Source organism: Cydia fagiglandana, chromosome 6, assembly GCF_963556715.1.
Source record: "Cydia fagiglandana chromosome 6, ilCydFagi1.1, whole genome shotgun sequence".
Classification (NCBI taxonomy): domain Eukaryota; kingdom Metazoa; phylum Arthropoda; class Insecta; order Lepidoptera; family Tortricidae; genus Cydia; species Cydia fagiglandana.
This window is the reverse complement of record NC_085937.1, coordinates 767360-779212: the sequence shown is the minus strand read 5'-3', so window position 1 is coordinate 779212 and position 11853 is coordinate 767360. Positions and strand designations below refer to the sequence as shown.

General features: G+C 42.4%; 1 protein-coding gene across 1 annotated transcript; it reads left to right on the top strand.

Moving 5' to 3' along the window:
* The first annotated feature begins 2220 nt into the window (after positions 1-2220).
* On the top strand, positions 2221-7965 carry LOC134664899 (uncharacterized). Its single transcript, XM_063521610.1, has 2 exons — positions 2221-3476; positions 3510-7965. Exons 1-2 carry the CDS (start codon positions 2252-2254, stop codon positions 7748-7750), a joined length of 5466 nt encoding a protein of 1821 aa, XP_063377680.1. The 5' UTR covers positions 2221-2251; the 3' UTR covers positions 7751-7965.
* Positions 7966-11853: the final 3888 nt, after the last annotated feature.

Sequence of the window (11853 nt, the reverse complement as noted above, 5' to 3'; positions counted from 1 at the left end):
AACCTCGCGTCTCTCTACGCGCCTCACGTTGATATACAACTTTTTAAATGTCACTACTCACTTGTTTTCCCAACGTCTTATCTTAAGAAGTTTCAAGTGTAAATGTACGATGTTTTTGAAGATGTGGTGTTGCTGCACCGCGCCATGGCTCACTGCTGACCCAGTTCCCATGCACACTGACCTCCTTAGGGCCAATGAGCTAGGAACGGGTAAGGATGCGGTATGCGTGCAAGGTTGACGTATCCATAGATGCTCTGGAAGAAACATGAAATAACAATTAAAGATTGTACTTAGAAGAAAGATGGCGAGATTTTTTTATTTCGTTATTGTGGTCTTTCGTTGATTAAATTATCGTGAAGTACAGTCACCTGCAATAATATAATATGTTTCTCTTCGAAGGCCACAAAAATATGTGACACGTTCATAGTGCTCTACAAATACTTAAGATCGTGTCAGATATTTATTGCGGCCTTCGTTCGTTGTGTAACATATTATTGCAGGTGACTGTACTATGCATGCATACTCCTGCAAAATAAACTAATTTCAATACCTTCGCATTATATGCTATAAGTATATAAATATTCAAAATATCGATATCAGCCAAAACGACGTGAGTCAACAACATTTTTTTCGTGATTTCGGAGACGTTCCCATTTTAAGTTTTTCAGTATGACCTATATCCTATATATTAACCTTACAAAAGATGGCTAAGAGTTTAAAAAACACCCTGTATAGTTACGTACAAAAGTCCTAGGAAATCGTCGTAGCAAGTGCTACAGTTCGTCGTAGGCGTCGTAGCAATCAGCTCGAGGGGCGTGGTTCCAAACGCTCGCAAAGCGTTAGCGAGCTGATCACTGAGGTGAAGCCAAGTATAAAAAAAACTTGATGGCGGCGAGTCAATATCCATCACGCTGATTGGTGCATGACATTTCTCATGTCATGTCTCAAGTGAAATAGCCGGAGAGCTAGCCACGGAAAGACGATCGTCAATCATATCAAAACCAGTTCAAAATCATAACGATTTGTTAAATTTGAATCTATTATACCTATTAGGTTCAACCTTGAAACGACTCGCAGCTTCCTTATGGAACAATTCGCTGTGCGTTTCGTGCACACCAATAAGTGCAAGTGGTCGTATCGAATCAACACCATAATTAAATAGATTTTATCTGAGTACCGCTGTTAAGGGTGTATATGTAAATAGGTTTTGATACGTTTACACTATTATCTATGTCTAGTCTTAAGTTCTTTTTTAATTCCATATTTAAATTCTAATGTTATTTTGACTGTTTATATTTTTGTACGTCAGTTCGCTAATAAAATCCATCGAAACAGTCGATTGCTTGGTCGGCAATTTACACAAATTTTTTAATTATTTTTATTTTTACAAATTTATTTAGAAATTATTTAATATACCTACATAATTATTGTTTGAAAATAAAAAAGAAAGTTCAGTCCGAATAAAGCAGATGGAAAAGCCAAAATAAAGCGCGTAAAAATATTAGACACGCACTGCAATGTACCGGTGGTTGCTACGGGTGGGCTCTGCAAGGTCCACAGGCCGCAATGGCCGACCTCATTCTTCGTCGACGCTACCGTCCGTGGCTCTCAACCACCAACGTTCTGCGTGCTCGGGCTCGCAAATGGTAAATTCTGTCTTCTTTATTTTGGTCCTTCTTCCTCACTCATGATCTTGCGATCTAAAACCAAGCAGTCGGCTAAAAGCGCAAAAATGACGCGCTCGGAAACGGGTACCCCTGCCACGGGTAGGCTCGGCCAGTCCAAAAAGTTGGATCACGGTGCGGCCGACGCCACCGTACCACCCGCGGCTTCCGACCCGCAAATCCCCGGGACGTCTCGCGAGTGCCTCACAACCGGCACCAGCGCCGAACAAGTTAATGTTCCCCTCAGTTGCAGGTCTCGCGCTTCGGGCTCTACGCGATCATCGGCCACGATTAGGGCACGACGACTGACCGCGGAGGCCCACTTGGCCCGCAAGAGCATAGAAAGGGAACAAGAGCTCTTTCAACGCGAACGGAAACTCCTTGAGCAGGTTAAACAGGTAGAACAGCTTGAACTTGAAGCGAAAATAGCCGCCTTAGAAGCCGAGGAGCGTTCCAATCACACGGTTAGTAATGCATATTCTCGTACAGCATCTTGGGTTCGTGACGTAAATCAGGAAAGGCAACCCGTAGACACACGGGCCGAAGTGGGTGTAACTATTCCGCCACATATAGCGGTAGTTACCACCATGACCGCCGATCCCCCTATAAATTTACGGCCAGAACCTACTGTAGAGTGTAATGTAGTAAATAACCGTATTAATTCACCTTTATTGCGTGAAGACGTCAAACGTCAAAACGGCCACGATAATGCACTGATTGATTTTAACAATGATCATGTAAATGAAGAGTGCCGCCGTCAAGATCAAACCGAGCCAATAACCGGCTCTGCCACGCTTTTACAAGCTATTGCCGATACGGCTGCCGCAGCTAAAGCGCTCGCCGCACGAGACGTGCCAAGAAAAGCTAAAATTGAGCTTCCAACTTTCTATGGCAACTCGTCACAATGGCTTCAATTTAAATACTTATTTGATAGTACTAAAACTTCTTATTCCCCCGCAGAAAATACGGCGCGTCTACATAACGCACTCCGCGGGCCCGCCCGGGAGGCCGTCGCCTCTTTACTCAACACCGCGGCAGCTTCCGAAGATATCATGGCAGCACTCGAACGTACATTTGCTTGTCCCGAAATGATTGTCTTCGGCGAAGTTCAGATTTTGAAAACGCTGCCTCGGCTCGGGCCTGACCTAAAGGAGATAGGTATTTTCGCTAATAAGGTACGCAATTCTTTGTCTACTATGAAATTACTCGGCCTACGAGAATATTTACAATCGCCGGAGCTGTTTCATAATATTCTAGGAAAATTTAACCCTTTAATGAAAATGAGATGGTCTGATTATGCGTCAGATTTGTCAGAAACGTCAAACCATCTCAAGTCAAAGTTAGAACTTTTATCTGACTTTCTAACACGCGAACACGAACGCTATATTAAATTCGCTTTATCGCCAGAAGTAGGGCTTTCTATGTCTATACCGCAACAATCACGAGTACATCTTCCAATGAATAAACCATTTAAACGTGAAAATATACATTCCGTCACTCATGACAAAAATAAAACGATTGGTAAGATAGAGTGTGTTTATTGTAAAAAATCCCACAATATAAAAAAATGTACTGAATTTACGTCGTTATCTGTTGACGATAGGTGGCGTTGGTTACGTGAACACAAAGTTTGTTATAAATGTCTAAAAGACAACTCACACCTATGGAAATTATGCAAAAGCAACCCTTGCGGGGTCGATGGTTGTACTTTTCGACACAACCCTCTTTTGCACGGCAGGCAGGATACGTTTAGATCACCGCCTACACCCGATACACGGATTAATAACGTCATTTGCGTTCCTGCGGCTGAAAGTGATACCCAGCATACGTCGAGTTCCTCGCCAGCCGATAATAAGGTGTCAGACAATAATGTGACTGTGTCTAATATAGGTATATCGTGTAACCAACATAAAACGTCTAATGAAATATGTTCAAATATTACAATGTTGAAGGTTTTACCAGTGACACTGTCAGGGCCAAATGGCAGCTATGAAACCTTCGCGTTTCTCGATGATGGCAGTACTGCGACTATGATCGATTGTAAAGTGGCTGCTCGCATAGGTTTAATAGGGCCTGAAGAGATCATAACTGTCAATGGTATCATGGGTTTACAAAAAACTACAAAGGTAAGATACGTTGACTTTTACATAAGAGGTAAATATGAATCTGACATCCATTTGGTAAATCATGCTAAGGCTGTACAATCGTTAGGCTTGAACGAACAAACTCTATCTAGAGAGACTATTGAATCTTATGCTCACTTAAAAGACCTAGCCGAATACTTGACATATGCTGACGCTACACCAACCGTACTTATTGGTGCTGAGCATTGGCATCTGTCAATATGTCGCGAGGTTTGTGAAGGCAGACGTAACGAGCCCGCCGCTTGTCGCACTTTGCTTGGGTGGACTTTGTATGGACCAACGAGTAGCAAAACCAAGCCAGTCGAGTTCGTCAACCATTGTCAGTTAGACCGCACTGAACCTTCTGAAAATGAACGCCTGGAGTCACTGATAAAGGAGCAATACAAACTCGACTCGCTCGGTATCTCTAAGCGCGAGACTCTATTTAGCAAGCTAGACTCCCGTGCCGTCGAGATTCTTGATGCTACCACCACACGCTTACCGACCGGTAGATATGAAGTAGGTCTTCCGTGGCGTGACAACATACAGTGTGTTCCCGATAGCTACCCGCAAGCTTTATCAAGATTTCTAAGCCTCGAAAGGCGAATGATTCGTGAGCCCGCCTTCGCTGACGCGTATAAAAAGTTTATTGATAACATGATTGCCAAAAATTACGCTGAAGAGTGCAATCCCGGCACTTATTATAATCATCTTATCACTAAAAGCGTCAACACCAGCATTGATCTCAAACGCGATACCACTTTAAGCGATTATTCAAATAAAATTCACACCTTATCTGATAACTTACAACCTAGTACAGTCAGTCCGAATAAAGCAGAAACAAATTTTGACATTGAGCTGTCAAGTGTGAATAACAATAAAAATAAATTAAAAACCGAATCTGAACCTAATAAAAGTGACATTAACGCAAGAATAAGGTGGTATTTGCCTCATTTTGGCGTGTACCATCCACAAAAACGTAAACTTCGTGTTGTCCACGACGCAGCCGCGACTAATCAGGGTGTTTCATTAAACTCGTTGCTGCTTCAAGGACCTGATCTTTTAGAAAATTTATTAGGTATTTTATTTCGGTTCAGAGAGGGCGCTGTTGCCATAACAGCTGATATTAAGGAAATGTTTCCTCAAATAAAAATCCGTGAACAAGATCGTGACGCACTACGTTTTTTATGGCGCGACGTTCAGTCAAGGAAAACAACGCCTCTAAAAGAATATCGGATGACAGCTGTCATTTTTGGAGCATCGTCCAGTCCTTTTACTGCGTTGTACATTAAACATAAAAACGCTATGTCTCACCAAGATTCGTATCCAGCGGCAGCCAACGCAAGTATCCATAGTTCTTATATGGACGATTTCCTGGATAGCCTGGACGATGTTGACGAAGCTGCACAGATGGCATCCGATGTTGTGACTATTCATCGTAACGCATGTTTCGAAATGTGTGGCTGGATTTCTAACGATCAAGGAGCATTGCGTCTTGTACCGACTGAACTGCGCGCCGCCCAGCCTAGTGAGATGTCACTTGGTAGTGAGTCAAGTAGCGTCAGAGCCTTAGGTGTTTCATGGGATCCTATATCAGACACTATCGGATTTAGGACCGGTTTAGAAGGTCTCATACTACAGGGCAGTTTTAATAAACGCAAAGTGTTGTCCCACCTCATGAAAGTATACGACCCACTAGGTTTGTTGGGCCCAATAGTGGTCAAAGGGCGTATACTGCTTCAGGAGGCGTGGAGATCCAATATTGACTGGGACACACCATTTCCACCATCACAGATTTTAAAGTGGAACGAGTGGTTTAAGGAACTGTCTGACGTATCTACAATTAGGATTCCACGATGGTACGCCAAGCTCAATGGAGAACCTCTACACAGGGAGCTACACATTTTCGCGGACGCAAGCGAGCTTGCCTTTGCCACCGTCGCTTATTGGCGCTTATTGTATGCAGATGGTACAGTCAAGCTCGCACTCATCACCAGTAAGACGAGAGTCTCACCTTTGAAGCCCACTTCAATTCCTCGTCTAGAATTGCAGGGCGCTTTGATAGCTTCTCGCCTTGCTGTCACTATTAAAGAGTTTCATAAGAAAAAACCTTTACGAACTTTCTTGTGGACAGATTCAAGAACTGTCCTCGGTTGGCTCAGAAGTGACGCACGAACGTACAAACCCTTTGTGGCCCATCGCGTAGGAGAAATTACAGAAAATACGCGCGTGCAAGATTGGAAATGGGTCCCAACTGATTTGAACGTTGCGGACGATGCCACTAGGATTAAGCCGCTTCATCTTAATCCAAACCACCGATGGTTTACAGGCCCCTCGTTCCTCCTCGATCCTCCGGAGAACTGGCCTGTTGAACCAGCTGGTCAGCCTATAGTCCAGGAAGAGCGGAAGCAGACTTCTGGACTTGTGGTTGGTCATCTGACAATTACCGCGGATTTCAGTCGTTTTAGTGACTGGCTACGATTACTTCGTGCTACTGCTCGCGTTTTGCAAGCTGCGTCTAAATTTCGCTCGGCTTTAGATCGCGTAGGTCGCGTTGCTCCTAGCACCGATGTTAGGCTTCGTCAACGTACGAATACACCTACGTCCACCACTCTAATCCCCCTGACAGCGGAACTTATGGAAGCCGCAGAAAGGCACGTCCTGAAGAAAGTACAATCTGAGTCATTTAGTGACGAAATCCCAATAATAGAACGTGGAGAATTGATACCAAAGAGTAGTCGCCTGGCAAAGCTTTCTCCCAGAATGGGGCCAGACAACTTGTTGCACCTAGCTGGCAGAATCGTTGCTGTACAAGACGTCGGTTCCGAGATCAAGTTTCCAATCATTCTAGATGGACGACACCCAGTAGTGCGCTTATTGGTCAATTTCTACCATCGCAAGGCTGGACATGCAAACAATGAAATGGTGGTCAATGAGGTTCGACAAAAATATTGGCTTCTTCATCTGCGCAGTACTGTTCGAAGCGTCACCAGCAAATGTTTGTTCTGTCGCATCAAAAGAGCAAAGCCAATGAATCCGATGACCGGTAACCTTCCTCCTCAGCGGCTTGCCCACCACCGCCGCCCATTCACGTACACTGGCTTGGATTATTTCGGCCCGTTAAATACCAAGATCGGTCGAAGACAAGAGAAACGTTATGTGGCCCTGTACACCTGCATGACATCCAGAGCCGTTCACCTGGAGCTTGTACATTCCCTTTCTGCTGACTCCGCAATAATGAGCCTGCGACGGTTTATTGCTAGAAGAGGTGCTCCCAATACTGTATATTCTGACAACGGTACATGTTTTGTTGGTGCAGACCGAATTCTACGCGAATTTTATCAGCACGAGGTCTACGATTTTGCTGCCAATAGAGGAATAAAGTGGAGCTTTATCCCTGCCGCTGCTCCTTTTTTCGGCGGATGCTGGGAGAGACTGATTCGCACCGTCAAAGTCGCGCTGAATGCCACATTACGAGAAAGAGAACCTAATCCCGAAGTCCTAGTAACTCTCCTTCTAGAAGCTGAGGCAATTGTAAATTCTCGACCTCTGACCCATGTCCCTATTGGCCCTGAAGACCAGGAAACCCTAACGCCCTTCCACTTTCTAATTGGCTCATCTTCTAACCAGGTTCTGCCTGCAACCCTTGACGACCGAGACCTTTTAAGACGTGCTGACTGGAGGAAGGCGTTGAGATTGGCCGACCACTTTTGGAACCGATGGGTAAAAGAAATTCTGCCAACCATGCAACCTCGCCAGATAGCGGAGAACAGAGAGCACGACTTGACTGTTGGCGACTTAGTCATCATTGTAGACCAGAACCTACCCCGAGGAACCTGGCCACGCGGCCGCGTCGTTGCTACATTCCCTGGCAGAGACGGAGTGGTCAGGGTGGTGGACGTAGCCACATCAGGTGGAATTCTTCGTCGACCTTCTAAAAAATTGGTCAGATTAGAGGCATAAAGTCTCAGTTTATATCTAGTCTGGCTAGTTTTGTGTGCTTTCGCACACAAGGGGGTGGGATGTTAAGGGTGTATATGTAAATAGGTTTTGATACGTTTACACTATTATCTATGTCTAGTCTTAAGTTCTTTTTTAATTCCATATTTAAATTCTAATGTTATTTTGACTGTTTATATTTTTGTACGTCAGTTCGCAAAATAAACCCATCACAACTAGTCGACTGCCTGGTTTATTGATTATTTTCCACTTTAGCTATCGAAATTCCCTCTACTTTACTTGTCTGTCTTCTTTAACCGCCCTTGCATTGTTTGTCTTCTTTAAAGGGGCCCACTGATTAACAGTCCGCCGGACGGTATCGGCCTGTCAGTTAGAACAAAATTTTGACAGTTCCGAACAATTGACAGGCCGATATTACCGTCCGGCGGACTGTTAATCAGTGGACCCCTTAACTCTGTCTTATAATATAAAGTCAGGTTTTGACTTTTATTAAATGACCCGGTTAATTAACCTTTCATAGTTGTGTATAGTTCGTTTTTTTAGCATTAGAAAGAACTTCAAAGAAGGTAAGCGATCTTGGCATGTCTTTTAATTGAAAAACGCTTTTTAAAAATCAATAACTATTACTTATGAAAGCAGGAGAATATTAATGATCGTATTAGATTCATAATTGTTACGTATTTGTCGTAACTTATTTTTAAAATGTGTTTTTCAATTAAAAGACACATCAAGATTGTTTATTAAAATTAAAAAAAACGAAGTATAGGTTCAAACCTCAGCTGTGCTATGCAATACATATAAAGCAAAAAAAAAGTGCCTACGCTCATCTAAGGGTCCGTTGAGCCAAACCGCGTGTCACTTGTTAAAACATAAATACATACATACCAACATTGCCAGTTAAATAAGCTACTAAAATAGAGCTTCCCTTACGTGCGCCCACGCATGCAACGGCAACAGCAACGCAGCATGCCGCTAAGCGGGCACTCGGCTCGAGAGGGCCCAAACTCGACTCATTAGTGCCGACGCTCAGCTAAGGGTCGGTTGCACCAATTCTCCTTGGGTGCACGAAACCCTCTGTCACTGTTAATACGTTTACCATATTTGTGTGAAGTTTCATCCCAACGATTGTGGTTGGTGCAACTGGCCCTTTAATGTTGAACATTTACTGTTGCTGCTACAGATTTGAAAATCTACAAATTTGTAGTTTTATGAAACGCGATACAGGTTGAATAACCTAAATAATGATTGAGCATACAAAACTAACTATAAACTGTGTTATTATCTTATTATATAGGACAAAACAGCCGTATGGAATTATTTTTATAAACTACAATTACCGCAAACTACCGCACCTTGCAGTCCACATTGGTTATGACTGCCCAAACGAAGACAAATTAATAATATAGTCGTAAGTGTCGGTTATTGTGGTAATTAATTTAAGTACAAGAAAGAAGAAGACGATGGAAAACTAATTTGTATATCACTTAGCACCATCAAAGAACGCTTGCAACTCCTAAAATTACGATGTTAAAACCTCTGAAGGTTTATGAAAACTAGCTATGTAGGTAGACAACATGTAAAAACATTATACCTACAGAGATTACAGAGCAAGTAGTCTTAACAGAAACTGACCATCGGAGGACCTTATGTCCTTACAATAAGGTTTACAACTAGTCCGTTGACAGTGTGGACGATGGTATTTGGCAGCAGTCCAAACTCAAAGTCAAAGTGCAGTCTGTTTTATTCAGTAACTAACATAGGTATATACCTAGGTATTCTGTCTTGGCTCGCGTAATTGTACAGTCAGCAACAAAACTATATACATAGCTAAGCGGTTAAGGTGGCCAAAATGATCTGCACATGATTTTTGTAACAGTAAAGTTGAGCTGCCTATCATTTTGAATGTCTCGCTCGCTTAGAAACTTAGCTGCTGAGTGTAGCTATCTTTAGAAGGCGTTTTTGAGAATATAACAATGGAATTAAGTTACCTAGTCCTCACAGTTGTCGTTACTGTTCCTACTTCATTAATCATAATTTACCTTCCAGTCACAACTCTAGTAATAATATAATGCTTTAATGTCGTAGTCTGGTCGTAGTCGAGTAAAAAATTGTCAACATTCGGTACGGATTCGGTATATTGGGTTTATTAAGTAAAAAAAACCGGGCAAGTGCGAGTCAGACTCGCGCACGAAGGGTTCCGTACCATAATGCAAAACAAGGTAAAAAAAACGGTCACCCATCCAAGTACTGACTCCGCCCGACGTTGCTTAACTTCGGTCAAAAATCACGTTTGTTGTATGGGAGTCCCACTTAAATCTTTATTTTAAGTATTCTGTTTTTAGTATTTGTTGTTATAACGGCAACAGAAATACATCATCTGTGAAAATATCAACTGTCTAGCTATCACGGTCATAATTACAATTTTATTTTTTCTTTCTGCGGTTATTATGTATGTTAATTAACATTATATATGTACCTACTCATTAATGAACCTCCAGGTCTGTTTCTTAAGTATGTTACGTACACTACATTGTACTAAAAATCCATTTGTATTATGTGACTGTTTGTGTTCTAAATAAATCAAAAAAAAAAAATGTCGTTAGAACGCATAGTTTCCGAGATATAAGCGAAAAACTGAAAAATGTGACCTTCAAACCTCTCTCTTCCCCCGGCTCAAGGGCTACGGCCGGGGACTTTTGATATGTTCACCTCCTAGATAGTCCAAATAAAGTTAGGTACAAAGTCAAAAATTGTCTTTCAAGCATTTCCCTCTATAAGTACCTTTTATTGAATTCGTTGCCTGGTCTAATTTTGAGTTACTTTTTGTTATCTTCAGCGAATTTTTGTCACAATTTGCCGCCCCTAATATCTCGCCGCCCTAGGCCCGGGCCTACTGTGCCTTATGGGAAATCCGTCACTGGGTTCGTAAGATACAGCCTGGAGACAGACGGACGGACGGACGGACAGCAGTCTTAGTAATAGGGTCCCGTTTTACCCTTTGGGTACGGAACCCTAAAAAACCGGGCAAGTGCGAGTCGGACTCGCGCACGAAGGGTTCCGTACCATAAAGCAAAAAAAAACGGAAAAAAATGCAAAAAGAAAACGGTCACCCATCCAAGTACTGACCACGCCCGACGTTGCTTAACTTTAGTCAAAAATCACGTTTGCTGTATGGGAGCCCCACTTAAATCTTTATTTTATTCTGGTTTTAGTATTTGTTGTTATAGCGGCAACAGAAATACATCATCTGTGAAAATTTCAACTGTCTAGCTATCACGGTTCGTGAGTTACAGCCTGGTGACAGACAGACGGACGGACGGACAGCGAAGTCTTAGTAATAGGGTCCCGTTTTACCCTTTGGGTACGAAACCCTAAAAATGCATTTAACCGATTTTTTTTTTTTTTTTTAAATTATGAATGGGCTTACTCATGGCCACAGACTAGCCGAGGCGTAGACGTGGCCTACGATGGAGCGAGCAAGACCAAACAACAACAGAAATACATCATCTGTGAAAATTTCAACTGTCTAGCTATCACGGTTCGTGAGATACACCCTGGAGACAGACGGACGGACGGACAGCAGAGTCTTAGTAATAGGGTCCCGTTTTACCCTTTGGGTACGGAACCCTAAAAAATGCATTTAACCGATTTGCAAGACCGAAGTGATCCCATAAGAGCACCGTGAACAAAGTTTTGTACTGTGCTCTAAAAATTGCTCGATACGCACGATCGGCTTCGCGCCTGTAATCTCATTCGCGGCAAATCTGTTTATGAGAAGCCGTACTAATTAAAACCTTGATAAAGGCTGCGTGGTTGATAAATAGAGGAAAGTAATCCGATTACTAATTTATACCTACTATAAAAATTAGATAGGTATAATATTAATGATAATAGCTTACTTCTGGACACGACCGTTTGCATGTATATAATTATTCCTGGACAAAACTTTCATTTCAGGCAATTATTCATTTATGAGCTTTAATACTAAAATAAAATAATAGCACAATAATTCTTAATTTGACGCTGTGCGTCACCGATATATTTTTAAAATATATGCAATAAAGTTGAAATCGAACGTGGTTCTAATACACAATCTTGCAACGAAA